Source organism: Vulpes lagopus, chromosome 3 (genome assembly GCF_018345385.1).
Source record: "Vulpes lagopus strain Blue_001 chromosome 3, ASM1834538v1, whole genome shotgun sequence".
NCBI lineage: Eukaryota > Metazoa > Chordata > Mammalia > Carnivora > Canidae > Vulpes > Vulpes lagopus.
This window is the reverse complement of record NC_054826.1, coordinates 121,557,121-121,578,360: the sequence shown is the minus strand read 5'-3', so window position 1 is coordinate 121,578,360 and position 21,240 is coordinate 121,557,121. Positions and strand designations below refer to the sequence as shown.

The 21,240-nt window shown below is 44.2% G+C and overlaps 1 protein-coding gene across 1 annotated transcript in view; it reads right to left on the bottom strand.

The window, feature by feature from the left end:
- Positions 1-21,240, bottom strand: part of GRIN2A (glutamate ionotropic receptor NMDA type subunit 2A) — a 374,836-nt gene that overhangs the window by 145,993 nt on the left and 207,603 nt on the right. The window contains exon 4 of the mRNA XM_041750636.1: positions 8,041-8,633. Coding sequence (XP_041606570.1) covers positions 8,041-8,633 — 593 coding nt within the window. The remainder of the gene's footprint in view (positions 1-8,040; positions 8,634-21,240) is intronic.

The window sequence follows — 21,240 nt, the reverse complement described above, 5'->3', positions numbered from 1 at the left end:
CCATCTGGAAGGGATGACAGGGAGGGCTTCTGTCCCACATGTGAGGAGGTGCACAGGCAAATGCTCTTCCAGAAGAGCAAACAAAGGACAGCTTGTAAATAAACCAGCCCTTCACACTGGACCACTGGGCCTCCCTTGTGCTGGAGAAAATTTTTGATTTGTTGCTTTGTGTGACTTTGGATGTTTTTCAGTTCATGCGAAGAAGGTAGCAAAAGCAGAGGATTTTTTTCCTCCCCTTTCTTGAAGTGTCATCTCCTCATCCCTCCTGATCTGAAGCTCAGCTTGCCATCCAATCCCTGGCTCCAGCCAAGTATATGGTACTGGTTTCCTAGAACTCCAAGAATTGGCTGCTCTGATGACCTGCCTGGCACTTCATCATGTGATAAGTTTTACTTTCTCCATGTATTGATTAAAACTGCTGGTAGGATTATTTAAATCTCCTGGGCTGCACTAAATCCAGGTATATTAGCAGTGGCCATAGATTATAGATCTTTGCAAGGCTCACCATACCTGCCACGATGTCTAGTGTATGGCAGACACTCTATAGACACCCATCAAGCTCCGTAACAAAAGCGGGGGCACAGACGGTCTCCATGGGAAAAAAGGCGGCTGGAGTTCCCAGCCTGACCCTCTCACCCAGGATTCTCCTTTCCCTCGGGGGTTATTTGCCAATGAATGTGAAGTTCCTCGGGGTTTGAGTCCAGTCCCTCTTCTGATTTTTTATTTCCCTCTCGGTGATGTTACCCGGTCCTGGGGCTTTAAACACCATCAACAAACTAACAACCTGTGCCTTGCAATTTGCAGTCTGAACTCAGACTCTCCTCTTCAATTGCCTACTTGAGATTTCCACTTGAATGTCCAGAGTGTGTTCCTCTGAGCGTGTTTGAAACTGGGTGTTTCTCCTGACCTCCTCCTCCCCCAATCTGCTTTTTCTCCAGTTTTGTAAAAGGCACCATCATCTATTCAGCTGTCCGAGTGAAAAATTATTGGTTGTTTTATCTCTTTTAACACTTCATATTCATCTGTCGGGTCTTACTCATTTTACTCCAAAACACGCATGAAAATCACCCACTTCTCTCTGAATACCCGGCTATTACTCTCACCCAAGTCACCGCCTGCTCTCTCCTGGACTATGCCACGGTCTCCTAACTGGTCTCTGATTGCTTACACATTAAGACTGTCTGTTCCCAATATACTCTCTGTCAGCAGGTACCAGAGTAGGGAAGATGCTGTTTTTTCTTTGCTTTATCTTTTCACAGAGGAGAATTGCAGCAAATTATTAGTATATGTCACCAAATTAACAAGTCTGAAAATGAAAAGTGTCCTCCTGTTCAGCCCTGGAGGAAACAGATCAATAGATCTTTTTGTTAGGCACGCTGGTCCCCAAATCCAAAGACTTGCATCTGACTGAGGCAATGCGAACAATTTGTGTGCTTTATGTGTGACCCCAAAACAACCCAAACCACCTTTCCCTCAAGGCAAAGGCATGGCCAATTTCTGGTCCTTTCAAGTTGCCAGCATCAGGTTTCCACCATTTGTCGAGCTATTCATTGGATGCCAGTTGGAAATGATTGACTTGCATTGCAGGGTTGGCATACGGTACTTTTGACTTCCAGCCAAAAAAAGAGATGTCTGTGTTCCAGGAGAGAGGCCACAAACAGAGATGATGCTGAAGAGAGGCTGTTGACTTAGCTGTCAGGCTGGACACCCACAGAGCACAGTCCACTTCTCCTGGGTCCATCAAGACACAGGCGGGGGCAGATCAAGCTGTGCATCTGGCCCAGGGAAGAAGGACAATTAACATCTGTAGGGTGCCAACTATAATGTAGATGCTTGGCTGAGTATATTACATGTATTTAAGTGTCACCATGGTTCTCTAGGGTTGGAATGATCTCTGTTTGCAATCAAGGAAGTGGAGGCTCAGAGAAGTTCAGTAACTTGCCCAAGATAACCGCAGTGAGAGGGTGTGAACATGGCAACGTCCAAACCCACATTCCACAAAGTCACAGAGCCTGGTGGAATGTGCTTTGGGTTCTCAATTTGGCACATGCCCCTGGATCCTCTCATATCTCATTTCTACATACCTCTTGCTGATTTACTTTGAGGCTCAGCCTTCCCCCACCACCCGATTGCTGAGTCCAGAGTCTCACATTTACAGCACAAACCCACAGGATGGCTTGGTCTCCTGGGTAAGTGGTGCCATTGCCAGAAAGCTTGTGGTGCATACGGTGATCCCACAGATAAATATTTGCAAAGAGTTATCACGTTCACCCAGGGAAATTTTCACTCTGGTCAAGCTCTGAGATTTAACTGAGCAGGCTCTTTTATTGGCATTAAAAAAAGAAACCAACAGTGATAATTTTGACTATCAAATAAAACTATGCCAACCCGGGTTAGTGCAGTCTCTTAATGGGTCGTTAAGCCAGGAACTTTTCCTGTGGTTATTTTAGAAATGAAGATTGAAAAAAGTATCAAGGTAACTTGGATATGAATTAAACCCACATTCAGGTATATATCTTCCTTCCATTTCCTCTTCTGTCAGGGTAATAATTTACAGTGTTGTTGCTTCTTAATGCAGAAGTCTGACTTCATAAATCAAGGAGTTAATGTAAAGTACGTAAGTGGTCAAGCCAGGTATCATCAATTAAAGCCAAATAACTTCTCTTCAACATGAATCCATAACTCTCTCAGGAGAAGATGTTCTTTTCCCCCTCATTTGTGCTATAGATCTCCTTGAACACCTCTGACTTCCAATGCACTCACCTCTCCACGTACTACTCCCTTAACCAAAATAGGAGCCGCCATAGGACACACAAGTCATAATTCCACAGTTAAAAAACAAGGTAGAAATCTATTTCTCACTTCCCTGTCTGTGAATACCCCGCAGTACAATGAGTATAAATTAAAGAAATAATAACAATGATCACCACCACAATAATAATAAGAAGACAATAATGACATGACCATTATTTGTGAAATGTCTACTATATGCCAGGCACAACGATGTTTTGCGTATGTGATTTCACCTAATTCTGATACAACAAGATGATTACAACACACATACACACACACAGACATATGTGCACTTTAGAAAAATTCTGGGTTTAGGATGGTTAGTAACTTACACTTGGTAAGCCATATGTGGCTAATTCCAAGCCTGGCCACGTGGACTTTTCTCTCTATCACACTACCTTCTTCTTCACATGGGCTATTCTCCTCCCAGGGCAATCCTTTAATCAAAGGGTTTAGGCCTTAAAAACATCCACCTTCTCCCTTCTATGACCTCCTCCCTCCTCAGTGAGTGGCAATGTGTCCCCTGACATGTGGAAGAGGTAACACATAGGAACACATACACACATGCACACACCGCTCACAACACAAATTTAATGTTCTGTGTCCTACAGAACTGCAGTCCTAAAATGTGACACGGACTTCTTCTGGTCTACAAGCTTGAGCCAAGAGACTGAGTCTTACCAAGTATTACTAGAGCTGTGGTATCAGAAGAAGGAATAAAGGCCACCAGGAAGAAGTCTGGGAAATATTAGCAGAGCATCGAGTCCTCCCAACTCCTGAAGTGTTCTGTTTCCCCAGAGGGACATACCCTTTCCTCCAACCTACTGATATGAACCTCTGCTATGGGACAAGTCTACTGACCCACAGGCCTCAGAGACAACAAGACACAAATGGTGACACTGTCTCGCCTAATATTCACATGGGGGTTTCCTCTGTCTCACCACTCTGGAGGGTTGGTGTCTCATGTAGGGAGGGTACTAAATACCTTTTGGGGGAATAAATAATTGGCAATGTTGTGAACTATGGTGTGCAGATACATTGGGCTCATTCACAACTTTATATCTGCAAGTTTTATCATAATAATAACGATTGATAGACTGCTTTCCGTGTGCCAGGCTCTGGGACAAGAAGTAAACACTTTTCTTGTTCCCATTTACATCTCAGGAGGCAGACTTGGCGTAATTAAGGGACTTGCCCAAAGCCTCAGATCTAGAAGAGTTCTGACCCAGGATTTAAACCCAGGGAGGTTGGCTTCAGTGCCAGATGCTCCACTCTGATGTCACACTGCCTCCCAGGGGGCCCTGTCCACCTGCAGCCTGGAGGCACTCTCGGGACAGGACCGGACAGAACAGCTTTGGTTCCACGCCAGCAGAACAGGTAATGATCCACCGTCACGATTCCAGGAGTTACCAGTGATCTGCCCTGAGCCTGGGAAGGGACAGATGTTTAATAACTTTGCAGTAGCAAGGAGGAGGTTACATAACACGGCTGAGCTATTTTTGAACTTTATAAAATGCTGACTGCTCTTTTCAAAGTGCCTTCTGTAAAACCAGAAATATTAAACATAAAGAACATTTTCCCCATTCCCCCACCTTTTTCCCCCCTGAAATCCCAGGGACAGAAACAGATCCACGTCATCCTCAGCAAGTAGTCTTTTCTACTAGGTCCCACATCATAAGCAGTAAGTCATGGTTACAGTGTCCTAAGTACACAAGCTCCAGGTAGATTACAAGCCATGTCCCTGACGACCACAGAGGGACACGTGTAACTGATTCCAAGATGGTGCACTCAACCAGTCAAAGCTGCACCCCAGACCCCCGCACCATTGCACCAGGATATCCATTAGCGTGAATTCATCAGAGCTCCTTCTGAAGCTATGAGCATCCTCTTTACTACACAGGGGGAGTAAAGGGAGCTGCTTGGCTATTGGATGCTTCGGAGAACCCTCAACTCCAGAGTCCTGGGCTTCTGCTGAATAAGTGGATGAGTCTGACTCAGTCTACAGATACTAAAGATCCCTTACCAGTGACAACATAAAAGTCCATCAGAGGGGGATGATCAAACAAACAATGCAACAGTTATACAACAGAACACGAACAGCAACCATGATGAATGTACTAGAATGACATGGGTCCTCATAGATTCATCTTGAACCACAAGGTTGAGGTAAAGGAAAGTTGAAGATATCAGATACCACTCAGGTGCATTAAAAAGAACTGTGCGTATAAAGACATCTATACTGGAAGTACAAAACAGGCACACAGGTTTGGATCCCTACCAAATTCAGGACAGTGTTTTTCCCTCCCAAAGAGAGGAAGGGAAGAAAGTGGGACTCGGGAGAGAGAGAGAGAGAATCAGGACTGTTACATCATCAGTCATGTTTTATTTTTTAGAATTTTGAAACAAATGTGACACGTTCACCTTTGTTCTCTGTGATGAGTGTTGGGGTGGGTGTTTTATCAGACTCTGTACTATTCTTTTTTTTTCTCTCACCCTAATATTTTTGAAGAAAGTCCTTGTTACCCGAGTTTGTCGTGAGACAAATTTCGTCTATCTTCATCAGATTGTGCATTCTTTGAGGAAAGAAGTTGTATCTTCATTCCTGTCTGTATTTCAGGGACCAGCACGGGGTCCATTGGATGGGAAGAATGACCAATGTAGGAGAGAATAGTGCCCTGAAGGCTTTTCTGAAAAACTGCTGTTTTTTGGGGGGGGATGGGGAAGCTTCCTCCAGCTCCCAGTCCCTTCCTTGCCTGGCAAGCTTCTCCGATTCCCTGGGTGAGTTTAAGAAACACCGTGACAGCGGGCAAGTGTGGGAAGGAGCCACTGCCTATGCTGTATTCCAGCCTCATATGTGGGGTGAGCACTGTCAGCGCCCCATGGATGGAGAGATGTTTCATTAAACACCAGGCAGTGGGTGACGGCTTACCACACTTGATGCATTGCTACTCTGGGGCTGAAACACCATCTACAAAATTGCCGCATTCAAAACATAACTCCTAGAAATAGCATGACAGCATTTCACAGCAGTAGGAATTTTTTTTTTTAGAAATGGAATTCAGGATGCTCACTGGAAGGAGCTTTGCATGTCTTGACGATTACCCTTCTCAAATTCCTTTTCCTGTATATATTATATTTCAATTGCCCTAAAATTGAGTTACGTTTTCATCAGAATTATACATTTCTGCATATTCCAGCTGTAGGGCACTTCTTATGGGAAGGAAGCATTCATTAGCCCAGCCCTTGTCTTTGGGCTGGCAGGAATCCTGCCTCCATAAGAGGCTTCCATGCCTCATACTGATTGATCTGAGTTCCTTCCTGATATTTAGACAATTATTTAAAATGCTGGAAGTGGTAATGTAGAAAGAGGATCCCTAGAGAGCGAATGAGGAGATGGGAGGGGAACATTTCAAAGGACCACAGGTTCTTAATTCAAGAGTTCATTTTTTAGGTGTAAACAATTTTAAAGAGGTATAATCTCTCTATCCTGTTATACACACACATACACACACACACGTCTCCAGACTCCGCTCAGAGATAATGCCTGAACTGTAGCAAATTCAAAGTCCTAAAACCTCCCAGAGACATTTGAGAGTGACGTGTTACTCTGCTGATAATCAATCAGCCCAGTCTGATGACTGTAATTTCTGTTGACCAAAAGCAACTTCACTGGTCATTCTACGGTCATTCGATAATCACTGGGTGCCAGGCACGGTGCTAAGCAGTACTTTTCATGCATCACTTAGGTCTATCCACAGAACATTGGTTCTCAATGCATGATCCTCAGACCAGCAATATTGAATCACTCAGGAACCTGCTGGAATTGCGAGTTCTGGGGGCCCACCCACCCCAGAATTACAGACTGTGAAACCCAGCATTCCATGGTTTAGCAAACCCTCCTGGTGATTCTGATACATACGGAAGTTTGAGAAGCGCCACCTAGGAAGTAGTGCTATTATCATCACTTTGCAATGAGCAACTGAACCCTAAAAAGGTAAAATGATTGTCCTGAGGCACATAGGAAGTAGACAAGATTTGAACCCTAACAAATCAACCTCCAGATCCCAGTCTCCTCATCACAGAACTACACTGCTCATTATCTGAAGAAGGAGTGTGGATTCAATCACCAAACAACAGGCAAAGGCATGCAAAATGGGTACAGGAATGATCATCCTAAATCTCAACAGCTGAGCCATAATGATGGGCCACAAAGAAAAATGACATTTCTCAGAAATATAAAACTGAAATGTCTACCAAGATGGGAGTAGTTAAATAAATTAGAATGCACCCATAGGATGAAATACATGCAGCTTTAAAAATGGTATTTGCCAAGATTCCCAATGACCTACAAAAACAGGACATAAAAAGGGAAGAAAGTCAGATGCAAACTCAGAGGATGGAAGCCCCAACATGGGCAGTCTTCCTGAAGTGTAACATGTTGGTGAGGATGTGGGAAGTCTAGTGACTTCACAAACTGCTTGTGTGAATATAAATTGGTAGAGTTCCTTTGTAGGACAATTTGGTGACAGACACTTCAATTTTTAAATGCAGGTACTCTGTGACCCCAAGATTCTACCTCTTAGGATTCACCCTGAAGAAACATTTGCACATGTGCACAGAGATGTGGGATGATGAGCACTGCAGCTTAGTTTCTAATGGAAAAAAAATCGGAAAACACCTAAAATTTTTTATCATTATGGAGACTGGATAAATAAATCATGGTATATCCCTGTTGAGAAATGCAATGCATAGGTTGCAACAAATACACACACACACACGTATATCTATACATACATAATCTATATACCTTCATACATGTGAATATTACATATAATCCATACATGTGTGTCTGCATATAAAAATCCATCTATATCTATATATACACACACATCCACAGGCACATGTGATATATAGCTATAGATAGAATATGGATAGAGAGATACATAGTTGGATACATAGACAGGTCTTGGGCATAGGTTTCCAAGGTAGATTGTTGAGTAAAAGAAAAAAGTTACAGAAAACAAAGTATGATGTAAGTTATAAACAAAAGATGAGTCAACAGGAAGAGAGAAGAAGAGAGTAAACAAAAAGAATCCCATAAGCACACATGCAACATTGTCTACTTGTAGCGCACATTTCCAGCAGGAATTATGTACATATTGCTCTGACTATTCACACACACAAACAAGCACACAAACAACAAAACTCCAGTCCCAACTGGGAGACAAGCAAAGATCGCCCTCTTACTGGTGCAGAGTGTGCAGTGGGGTCTCTGGCTTCTCCGTCTGTCCGTAGCAGCTGGCCTTGGCCTCAGGGATGTAGGAGAACTTCTCCAACATGGAATATGCGGCAGTGGTTAGGATGCCCAGGCCATCCCTCACTCTTGCCTCCAGGCTGTAGTCCCAATCATCGTAGGAGACTGAAATGAGTCCTGATGGAAACTCCTTAGGGATGAGTTCTGTGTTCCCAGAAACCAAGCTGGGGACAATCCAGAAGAAATCATATCCGGTGAGGCCCAGGGAGCGAGCCTCACTCAGGATGAGGACAGCCTCATCTTTGGAACAGTACAACAAGATGACGGAAGAGTGGATCTTCTTCAACTGGACTTGCGTCTTTGCGTCCTCAAAGGAAGTGTCCAAGGTGATCACATTCTGCATGTCCCAGCCCACAAAGCTGTTGTCCACTGTGGTCTTGATGAAGCTGATGAAGTCCCTGTAACCAGGGAAGATGGTGGTCACTAGGGAGAAGACATGCCAGTCGTAATCCTGCATGATCTTCAACATGACCGTAGCTTGTTGCTGGATGGACGCTCCAAACTGGAAGAAGGTTGACGTCGGATCCTGCCAACAACAGGTGTAAAAAAAAAAAAAAAAAAAAAAAAGCAAAACAGAGGATGAGGCAGAAGGCGGTTTATATAGAACCATCTGTCTTTATAGGCTTAAAAAGCACCTCCTGAGAAGGGAGGGAAAATACATCACACACCTATCCATTTGTAAACATTCCTGAGCACCTACTGTATGCCACACTTTGGAACAGACACTGGAAATACAGAGGAGAGAGATCCTGAACTTGGAGTCTGCAGCCTCATGCATGAAGGACACCTGTTCTTTTTGCCTCTGGTTTATCCCATTCCTCCTGCCCTTTAGACCCATGTGGTTTCAAGCCCCATATGTTTTCAACACAACAAACTCTATCTGGCCCCCGGCTCAGGACTGAAAAATGTAAGCCAAGAGAGACAACATCAGGACATAGAGGCATCCAAATGATGACATACTTGGAGCACCCAGACTCTACCATTTACTCTAGATCTGTTGGTTAGAAAAGCCAATAAGTTCCGATTATCACAGGAGCCAGTTTGGGTAGGATTTCTGTCACTTGGACTCTAGACTCCTGTGTAACATGAAGTATAATAAAGGCTAGCTGGACACCTGTCTCAACATCTATCTAAATCAATGAGTATTTGTTGAACATCTAATTATGCAGAAATGCTATTTTAGAACTTGGGGAAGCAATGATAGATAAGACAGACACAGACATGGTCTCTGCCTTCCTTCATAGATCTGATAGGAATTTGAGGAAGAGCAATTTCCAGGGACTAGAGGCTGAGAGAAGTATAAGGGGATGCTGAAGGAGTAATCCAGGTCAGGAGGAAGGGAAATGGAGGACATTATAGTCAGAGGAGTCCTGTAGATACAATCTTGACTATTTTTAGGAGCTGGAAACAAATGCATATGGCTCATGAAGTTGGGGGGATGTGATGATGTTGAAGAGCTTGGCAGGAACACTATCTTGTATGGCCTCAGGGATTTGTTCAGAGGCTTAGAGCTTATTCAAGCATAAGGGGGAGCTGCTGAATGCTCTTACCCTGGAAAGTGGCATGGCAACTTGTGTTGGGTTAAAGGGCCTCTATCAGTTCTTTTCTTTTTAAGATTTTATTTGAGAGAGACGGGGGCTGGCGGGGAGAGAGAGAAAGAGAGTGAACAAGTGCACCAGCAAGGGAGAGGGGCAGAGGGAGAAGGAGAAGCAGACTCCCTGCTGAGCAGGAAGCCCAACTCGGGGCTTGATCCCAGGACCCTAGGATCATGACCTGAGCTGAAGATAGATGCTCAAACCCACCGAGGTGCCCAGGCGCCCCAAGGGCCTCTAATAGTGCTAACACCTCCCTAAATCATGATCTGATCATGAGAACAATATTCCACTTAGAAGAGGCAGGCAGCATCAGGGAAATACAAATCAAAACCACAATGAGATACCACCTCACTCCAGTGAGAATGGGGGAAAATTAACAAGACAGGAAACAACAAATGTTGGAGAGGATGCGGAGAAAGGGGAACCCTCTTGCACTGTTGGTAGGAATGTGAACTGGTGCAACCACTCTGGAAAACTGTGTGGAGGTTCCTCAAAGAGTTAAAAATAGACCTGCCCTACGACCCAGCAATTGCACTGCTGGGGATTTACCCCAAAGGTACAGATGCAGTGAAAAGCCAAGACATCTGCACCCCAATGTTTATAGCAGCGATGTCCACAATAGCCAAACAGTGGAAGGAGCCTCGGTGTCCATCGAAAGATGAATGGATAAAGGAGATGTGGTCTATGTATACAATGGAATATTACTCAGCCATTAGAAACGACAAATACCCACCATTTGCTTTGACGTGGATGGAACTGGAGGGTATTATGCTGAGTTAAGTAAGTCGATCGGAGAAGGACAAACATTATATGGTCTCATTATTTGGGGAATATAAAAAATAAGGAAAGGGAATAAAGGGGAAAGGAGAGAAAATGAGTGGGAAATATCAGAGAGAGAGACACAACACGAGAGACTCCTAACTCTGGGAAACAAACAAGGAGTGGTGGGAAGGGAGGTGGGCGGGCAGTTGGGGTGACTGGGTGACAGGCACTGAAGGGGGCACTTGATGGGATGAGCACTGGGGGATATGCTATATGTTGGCAAATTGAACTCCAATTTAAAAAAAATGTTTTGACCACCGCTCCACAGCAACACCCTGAACTTAAATCAGGGGGTTATATAACATTGGGGGGAAAAATTTCATGAAACAATAAAAAAGAAAGAAAGAAAGAAAGAAAGAAAGAAAGAAAGAAAGAAAGAAAGAAAGAAAGAAAGAAAGAAAGAAAGAAAAGGCAGGCAGCGCATACAGTTGTAGAATTTACAAACTACCTTCACACCCCTTAACACATAAAATCCCCATGATGACTCTATGAAGGTGGCGTTGTTGGCAGGGGGAAATGAGGCTCAAAACGAACTTGGGTTCTGGTTCCATGGCCAGCCCCCTTTCCAAAACACAGGCACAACTTTCTTGGGATCATTGAAGATCTGCAGATAGCAGATGCTTAAACCATGCTGTTGACGGACTGGCATGGTACAAAAATGCCAGCTAAACAGAAGGTATGTCTGCGTGTTACAGTAAAACACAATTTGACAAGTGCTGAGATATTATTTTTCTTTCCCTGAGACCTAAAAGAATTCTCAAGGAGTCTTTATTATAGTGTAGCCATGCTTTCATTTTGCATTCTGTGGTTACCGTATGCATTAACCTCAATAGTAGGAATATGGGGATTCCATTGTATTTGTGTGTATTAAGAGTGGATTGATTCCATTCATCTTTCAAAACAATAAGGCTGTGCATGTCAACCCTTTCAAGAAGTGGGCAGAGTTTTCCCTATGGGTGCTCACTGAATAGAAAGTTTTATCTGAATGGGCCAAAAGCTATAGTTCTTCGAAATACTTCCCTTTTCTAAAATGCATAGGTTTGGGGGATAATTCAAGTGCAGCATGGCCTGAAGGCAGAGAGGGAAAAAAAACAACAGGAATAAATGCCTCTGGGCTCCTTCCAACAATACAGTTTTATGAATTTTATCTAATTAAATCAATTAAAGTGGGTAACAGATTTAAAGACTTTGGATAATTATCTTTTTCCCTACAGTAGCTTTTGGAGAAATCCAGTATTCTTGGATTGATTAATCACTTTTAAATCATGCTTCAACAAGACCATGAATGGCTCAAGGGCAGAGATTCTACTGTCCTCGTCTCTGTCCCCAGAACCTGGCAGGAGGCTTGGCACATGACACATCAGGGAATGCAGCATGAGGGAATGCATGAGTAAATGAATGTGTGAATGAAATCTAAGAGGAATGTCCTTGCTTTAAAAAACATAACAGCAAAACAGTAGAATTCAGTGTCTGATATTGTATTTTTTATGGCTCTTGAATGTCATGTCCAGAAAATAAAATCTTTCAACATCACCAACCTACCACTCCTCCATCCAATGTCTGAAATAAGGGGTGACCTTTATTGATCAGAAGAGGAATACAGGAGTCCTATAAGCCTCAACAGCTGTCCATAGGACCTCATTAAATACCAAAAAACAGCGACAACATAAATAACCCAACAATAGAAGAAGGCACAGAAGTGAAGTCTCAAGGCAGTTATATTATCCATCAACCTTATGCGCTGTCAGGTGCTTCTTGGGATGGGACTGAGAAGTTCCAAACTTAATTACAAAGGATATGGAATAATTCCCATGGAGCAAAGATGCCTCCAAGGAAGCTGGTGACGAGTCACATTAGGACTGCAAAAGGCAAAGGGATCAGGGTCTTCTTGCACTGAGCACATGTGGAATGGAGAAAGATGTCAGGAGGGCAAATGCTAAGGGCACGATCAGAACCCAATTAAAAGGATCTCTGGGATGATCCGTACATACACACTTCTTAGGAATAATCGGTATTAGTGTGGAGGTGAGGATGAAGCATGCTAGATGCGGGGGTTGGTGATGTTTGGGATGCTCCAACACCCCTGCTCTGTGTGCTATGAGCCAGACGTTACTGTATCCATGAGCAGCTTTGTGCAACAGAGCAGAGCTGTAAGCAAGTGCAGCCTTATCTAATTCTCCATGTGGGGAGGGCATGGCTGCATTGTGAACTTCGTAAAAGAGAAAGATAATTATAGGGACAGCAGTTCATTAGCCAAGAGCTCACTTGGCACAGCCGTCTATATAAGAATATGTTCCAGGTCCTTGCCTGTGCCATTCCTGCTCCCTGATCTTGCAGGGCTTTGTCCAAGCTGCATCTCTCCTATAACTCTCTCCTGATCCCCATTAGTACCTTCTCTCCAGGATGGACAACACTGTAGTTTCTGGGGTCATGCTATCCAGGTACCAGTCCTAATTAATTGTGCGGCCTTGTGAAAAACTACTTCACCTTTCCAAGACTCAGTTTCCACATCTGTACAACGGGTAATGGCAATGCCAACAGTTATGCTAGTTAACGTGCCTACGAAAGTCATGCAGCTCAATGCTTTCAATGTAGTGTCTCATTTAATCCTACCCCCAACCACCTTCCTAAACTGGTACCAGCATTGTCCCCCAACATACAAATGAAGAAACAGACCCAGAGGCAGGACACCTCTCCCAGGGTCATACAAGGCAGTGACTCAGGTTTGCCTGCTTTGGAGGTTCCAAGCTTTTCATCCCTACAGTATCTGGTTGGTGATGATAGCACTTCCTCATTGAGCTGTGAGGATTAAATGACCTTGTATAAAAGCAGCCAGTATAGTATCCATCACATATCAAGTACTCAACAAATAGACGTCACTATTATTCTCCCCGTGGGTGAGGACTCTTGGTGTTTCACATCAGGGGTTCATGGTACCCACTCCCTCACAAGAGGCAATTCCCACTCTGGACTTGAGCATTCCAACAATTCACCCCATTCATGACTGCCTGATTGAAGTCCCTAGTTGAACATTGCTTTAACCATGCCACTCTTCTCCACTATGGTCATCTGTGGCTCCCCTAGATAATCACATTAAGTATAAACTCTCCAGCCTCCCCCTTAATGCACATTAGTCATGTTATAGTTGAAATAGTGTGGGCTCTGGGGTCTATCAGACTCAAGCTGAAGTGCTGGCTCCACACTTGCTAATCCGTGACTGTGAGTAAATTCTGAAACTCTCTGCATCTGAGTTTCTTTGCCTATAATGTGGGCATAAAAAGCACCATCCTGGGGGTGGGGGCTGTCATGAAGAAGGGCTGAACCGGTAGGATGACAGGCTCATCTATTACCTACACCTGATTCCCAACAGTCTAGGAGCTGTCCTCTCCGTGTCCGCAGTCCTCTAGACAACATGGACAGAGCCTGAAACCTAAAGGGATCCTGATCCTATTTCAGAAACTGGTATGTCCAGATCCACTGCCATGCGAGTGTCACATTGCCCCTCCCCTCCACACACTGGCCTACTCGCTCTGAGCCCAAGGAGGTTGCATGAAGAGAAGGAACTGTCTCTTCAGTGATGAATCATGCTTTGGAGAGAAACCATCACTCATGTCCTTCATGGACTTCCCGCAGTTACACCACTGTCATTTCCATTGGCATCCGCAACTTCAAAACCCAGGATGGACCCAAGGCACTGTATGCCTTACGGAGGGATGGAAGCGAGAAGTTATTTTCAAAACATACTGCACCACAAGACACAGAAGAGGCTCACGTTTAGCTGTGGATTTTTCAAAGGTATTTTTATGGACTGGCAGGAGGTGATAGAGGAATTTGGCCACATTCCCAGGGCCTGGCATCTGATATGCCACATGGCCCTGTTTTCAAGGCCCTGAACATTCCTCCCGCTTCCTACCTGAGTAGCCGAGGATGTCTCTCCTGCACTCACCACCTCCTGCCATCCCTCAGCCTGTCCTTTTCAGATTCCACAGACCAGTCTCTGACCACCTCTGGCACCGGTTTCCTCGGCAGTGTGCAGCCGGGGGAGAGAACAGATTTTAGACACCCACTTTGCTTCTGAAGCAAGAGCAGCTCTCTCCCCAGGCTCGCTGCTCTGCTGAAGACAGAACAAACTGTTTTAAACACAGAGCGAGGGAGGCAGGGGGGTGTGGGATTCTGGGTGTCTGCTCTCAACTCTGCGCTTCGGTCCTATCCTAACTGAGGTCTCATGAGAGTTCCTGATCTAATGTTCCAGAATGTTCCAGAGCTTGCTGAGTGTTCAGGGTGAGACCTGACTCTGTGGGTATTAAGGCATGATGTTTAATAGAGTTTAATACCAACTTTCATTTCACTTACCCATTCACAAAGGCTATAAAGGACACTCACACCCATTGTCTCTTTGACTGTAACTACCCATGGGATGAGGTGTTGCAAGAAGTTATAACCCTCATGGATGGCATTTCTCATAAAGACACAGGAAGAGGGGTTAAGTGATTTCCCTAAAATCTACATGGCCCCATGCTGACAACAGTTTTGTTACAAAATGCAAGACGGTGTGTTCCCTTGCACACACCAGTGGCTCTTGTTCCTGCCTGCACAGGAGAATCACTTTAGGGCTGTAAAAAAAAGAAAAAAGAAAAAGAAGAAAAAAGAAGAAAGAAAAGAAAGAAAGAAAATGCCCATGCTTGTGCTTCCTGCCAGTCCAAGTGAAGCTGAATTCCTGATCTAGGTATGTGAACCCCAATGCTGATTTGTTCGTTTTTCTCAGTCTTGCCCCAACAACAGCATGAGTATTATTTAAGTTAGTATCTTCAGAGCCTAGCACAATGTCTGACACACAGTATGGGCTCAATATATATTTGGTGAGGAAATAAATGAGCGGGAAGCTCATCCCTAGGAAGCATGAGAGAATTGGTCACTGTTGTCAACCTTGCATCCATTTCCATAGCTTCTCTTTCTTTCTGCCTGCCAGGGTGGATACCAAAAAAAAAAAAAAAAAAAAAAAAAAGATAATGATGCAGGTGACCTAGCAAAAATCGAGAGGGGCTCCTTGGGAATTTTGTTTCTCTTGTGAGAGGATTGTCCTAGTGAGCCTTGGTGTGTTTTATGTCACTCTTACTGTGTATTAACTGAGCTTTTAAATATGTTTTGTTTCTGCTTCCATGGATGAGAGGAAAAATAAAGGCATCAGACTTGATAAGACTGAGGATTCAGAAGAATAGCATGCTCACATACATATAAGCTGGTTCTGTCCCACTGAAGGATCTCTATCCCGTCATCAGCCATTCTTCTCCTCTTCCTTCACTACCTCCATTATCTTCTACTGCCATATCCTCTGCCAGTATCATTATCCACAACCATCATCATCTATCACCACCACCACCATCATCATAATCCTCCACCTCTACTATCTACCATTATATCGTCTACCACCATCATTATCCACCATCATCATGTACCACCACCATCATCACTTACCCTCATTCATCATCTACCATCATCATCATCCACTAGCACCATCATCATTATCCATCATCACATCCATTTTCCTCCTTCGCCTCCTCCCTATCATCCACCACTGTCATCATCGTCATCCACCATCATTGTCCATCATCACATTCATTCATCCATCCATCCCTTTCCTTCTCATCAGAATGATCTTGACCATCACCATGGTCATCACCACAGCTAACATTTACTGGGCATATATGGTATAATGTAGCATGTAGCAAAAGGTCTTATTATCTTCCCTATATTACAGATTCTAAAACTCCAGCTCAGAGAAGGTAACTTACCTAAACATTCACAGCTGGTACATGGCAGGGTCAGTATTCAAGACCAGGTAATGAATCTAGATGCTTAGCTAGTGGGAAACACAGATTCCAGGTGCAGAGAACAGGAAACAAGTAGGTAGGTAGGGGTGTGTGTGTGTGTGTGTGTATGTGTGTGTGTGTGTGTGTGTGTGTGTGTGTGTTGAATAACCACCAGTCATTCTTCAGGCATCCAACTAGAAAAGAAAATGCCCAGAAATAGGAAACCAATGCCAGTGATCTCACATCAACTGTCAATCAACTGATGCAGAAAACTGGGGCTATAAGGAGAAATCGTACCCAGGGGCCATTGCCTCAAAACATATCAGCTCCATCAACCACAAACATGCAATTTCACTCCAGGCAACCTCCATTTATTGATTGTTTTATAATTTATGTTCTATCACTTATTTTTCTTCTTTCAAGGTAGGAAGGATCTCTTCCCACATTTACTACTGCACTTAACCACCACTCAAACATAGAGGCTATCCATTATTTTTTTCCTTTCCCTGTTGTACCTGCCCACGTTCCAGACCCTTGGTGGTTCTCTCTCAAACAAGAGTGAGAACCTCCTGTATGGAGTCCCTACCAAGTCCTGTCCCTCTCCCACCCACCTTCCACACTGCTGCTCTAGTTACTTTTTTTAAAGTTCAAACTGGAGCATGATGTCCTCCTTCTTAAATTTTTTTTCATTAGTTCTCACAACATTCAGGATAAAGTTAAAACACACACCAGTCCCATGACAGTCTGGACTCAAGTGTTTCGGGCTCAGTGCCCATCTTAGTACCTGAGAGAGGTCAGGTACCCCCACATACGTGCAATAAAGCAAATTTCTCAGTGAACTAATGAAGCCAAGTGATGTATACTTGGGAGGAAGACCAAAGAAAGTCTTCATATTTTACTTCTGTCCATCATTTCCCAAGAGGCACATCACCTCCCTCACCAACACAGAATTCCACTCCAAGCAACCTCCACTCATAGGACCATTTCATGATTTATACTCTCCCCCATTTTGCTTCTCATGTGAGCTGATCCACCACCATTCTTCTAAAATAACCTAACACAACTTTTCTTTGTTCTCTCCTCCTCTCTGTTCAAATGAGAAGTTTAACCTTAAATATCTGATGACTGGTGGGTTTCCAAAAAACTAGGGTGGCTGTCATGTTCTGAGTTGGAAACCAAGAGAGACACTCCAGTCTTAATTCAGTCTGTGAGCTAGGCTCTCAGACTCAGTGGGAGAAGATGGATATCATGTAAAGTAATTTCTAAGAGGAGCTCTATCATTGGAGATGAAATGAGGAATGGAACCTCTTACAAGGACCAAGGCTTCCACTTCATCCTAGCCTGGGTCTTCAATACAGCACCTACTGGCCACATGTGACAATTTAAACTTAATTTAAGAGTATTAATTATTTGGCTTCTCAGAAACACTAGCCAGCAGTCTTTAAACTTTAAATCAGATGCTCTCCCACCCCCACCAGCCCCACATCTAAAGATGCCAACCGACTGGGTATGGGATAGGGTCCAGGATTTTTTAAATTCCCTAGGTGAATGTGATGTGCAGCCAGGGTTGAAAACGCTAATCTAAGTCTTCAGTATCCAACCCTGTAGCTGTGCTCCCCTGGGGGGAGGGATTTCTCCTACCCTCAGATTTCCAGGCTCCACCTCCATTGAACCAGAATCTTTATTTAGGAGTTCTAGAATATGTGTGTTCTCCAGAATATGCTGATATTCAGCAAGACTTAGTCCTGCTAAGTCCAATTTCTCTATCTATTTGCTAGGTGAAGAAATGAAGTTTCCAAAATCTTGCATGACTTACTCCATATTTCACATAATCAGTGGGGACCGCAGGAACAGAGACAGGGTCTCTCCCCCCAATTCAGTGCTATAATAATGTGTCATGACACCATCAAGTGTGAAACGTTTTCTACACAGAGAAACCACAAGGAATGGGGGCTGTGTAGGAAGAACATGGGCTTTGCTGGCAGCCTGAGCAGCATCTGCTTCTTTCTGCAAGGAAGTTGTTTGACCTAAGCCTCTGTTTCCCTACCTGATAAATGGAAATGACAATAGCAGGCACCACCTTGGAGGGCTGCTATGCATACATTGAGAGATGATGCACATAGAGCACTTGGCATGTAACATGGGCTCGGTCAAGCTGAGTTGGTGACGACAGTGGTGTAGACAGTAGCCTTGACCGTCAAGCCCCAGCTCCCACATCCGTCATAGACTCCCTAGTACTCCCACTTCTGAATTTCCAGCACCTCTCCCTTTCTATCTCATTCCTCAGCCCTGAATTGTATGTGGTTGCTTAGTTACTGAGAGGCATGCATCTTGCCTGCTCCTCAGACTAGAATTCTTGAGGGCAAGGCATAGTGTCCTTCTGAGACATCGTCAGTACCTTGCATGGCACTGGGCCACTGCTTTGGGGATAAAACTGGGGGCATAATTCTGAGTCTGCAAGGATGCCACTGGCTGGAAAGAGAAACTAGCACTTTATGTATTTGAGCAGAACTGCCACATATACTGCTTGAGAAATGTTCATCTATTGATTGCTTTCCATCCACTCTATGAATTTAACAAACTCCAGCTATGTACCAGGCATTGTTCCAGGGGAGTGAATCTAGGGAAAGAGGCTACCAGAAGTGAAGGTCCCTGCTTTTATGAAGGGAGCAGATAGACCAAAAAAGAATGAACTCAACACACAGAATAACTTCAAGGAAATCAGATGATGTCACAGTTTGGGAATGGCATGGAGAAGAGCACCACCTTAGATCAGCTGGTCTGCTGCCCTAGTGCTGTTCAAAAAAGATATGAAGAAATCAGCCAGGCAAAGATGAGGTGTGGGGCAGGGTAAGAAGAGCCATCCGAGAAGGAGGAGCAGCATGTAGTAGGAAGGAGCTTGGCAAGGTCAGGGAACAGGAGCAGCATCAAAACAGCTGAAGTTTAATGACAGAGAGAGAGAGAGAGAGATGAGAGATGAGTTAGGACAGGAAGCAGAGACCACATCACACAGGGAGTGTCCTGAAGATCATGGTAAGGGGTCTTATTTAATTCCTAGGCCAATCTTATTCCAAATAATTCATCCACTAAATGCACCAAGTAGCATCTTCCATCTGGGGATGTTAGGGCTTTACGTGAACCAGCTCTATTCTCCCCTTTGGAATTCTGATCTGTGCCAAGAGGGGAGCCTGCATTCAAAGCGCAGTAAGGCACATAAATGTCTGCTATATTGTTCAATCAACTGGTATGCTAATATCAGAGAGTGTGGCTTTAATTCCCATGTCTACCTGAGCATTCCAGACCTAGTTCATCAACCAGAGGCAAGCTCTCCCTCTAGCAAGTAATGCAATGTTGAAGGCGAGAATTCACAAACGCATGGAGAGACGTATTCCTTGAGTCCCACTGCAACTAGTTAAGGACAGCCCGACGCTCTCTACATTCATCAAAACCACACGGTGATTGCTGCTCTTGGACCCAGCCCTGCTTTCTAGATCATTAGCAGGCTGACCAAGAAGAGACACCTGCTGAGACTGAGGCTCTTATATCTATGCAAGGACAGAGAAGTCCCAAGCTGGCTTCACTCAGTGCTCTGTCAACCTGCGGGTGAGCGTCTGACTCAAGGCTTCAAAACAGGGTCGTTAGTGATGATGGATTAACCGAGGCCAGGTCCAGCCATTCCCACACAGAAAACCAAAGGGAAATTCTTTGAGTCAGGTCTCTGAGTTGCTGATAAACCCAAGTACAGGGATCTTTTTTGTTTTTTCCCCTGCCAGTCCCAAATGTGATTGAGCTACTGGCCTTGACCTATGCACCAGAAGCCATTTTTTTCAGATTTGTTTTCTTGGAGAACCACAAGCCTCTCTGAGATACACCATGGACATTTGTTATTCCAACCACTGAGCATCCTTTCTTTCTTTGTTGGTAATAGTGAATTTTCATAGAGAGCCATCCTTTCCCCGCTGTCAGCCAACCCCATTGGCTCATCCAAACCCCATAATTCCAGCAATCAGTTCAAGGGTAGGAATGTGTCCTAAAAGGTCCAATCAGAATGACTCTCAGGGTTTCTGGAATACGTGACTAGGAAAAGACAGTTTCTCTTATTGTTAGACTTGAACCTGGAAGGATGTTCAGCCAGGATTTCTGGCAGCCATGATGCCACCATGTACCATCCCGAGAAGGAAACCATCACAGGCAAAGGCAAAGCTGAAAGATAAAGAGTGACCAAGTCCTGATATCTCTGTTGAGCACTTTGTTCAACCCACATATGAAGCCATCTTACCCTGTCACTGCCATGTCCCAATTAATCATCTCATTTTGCTTATGACAATTTGAATCAGCTTTTCTGTCCCTAGCAACCAAAGATTCTGGACACCACTTTGGCTCAGGAAAAAAGTGGAGAACAATAGGACTCCTTCTGCTCTCATCTTCTGTACTTAGACTGGAAGACCTCAACAATGATGGAGTGGTGTATTTCCATTCACTATCCTCCCCTTTTCTGATCCATGCTTTTACCCTAGGGGCAGCTGCCTCCCTCCACATAGCTCTGTCTTCCCCACATGAGCTCTTCATCCTTCCTTTGTTTCTGTTTTGTTCTTCTTTAATAGGCCACTGAGATTGGTTTCCTCTCTGGGAGTCTGACAGCCACCACTGCCATGACCCAGACGAAAGACATGACAAGTTGCCGCCAATAATAATCACTTGTCATTAGGCTGTTCCAGCAAGGAGAAAATGCAAACAAAGTCCTGTTCATTATGGTTTTGTCTCTAGCTGTCATACACACAGAGGCTACTGCCGGACTGAAGGAGGCAGCTTTATTTTTGGAAAGAGGAGAATTTCAGGCTTTCCCATAACCTCTGTGAGGGGCAGGCCCTGGAAGTAAACATTAGAGTAGAAATGTCCTCTTCAA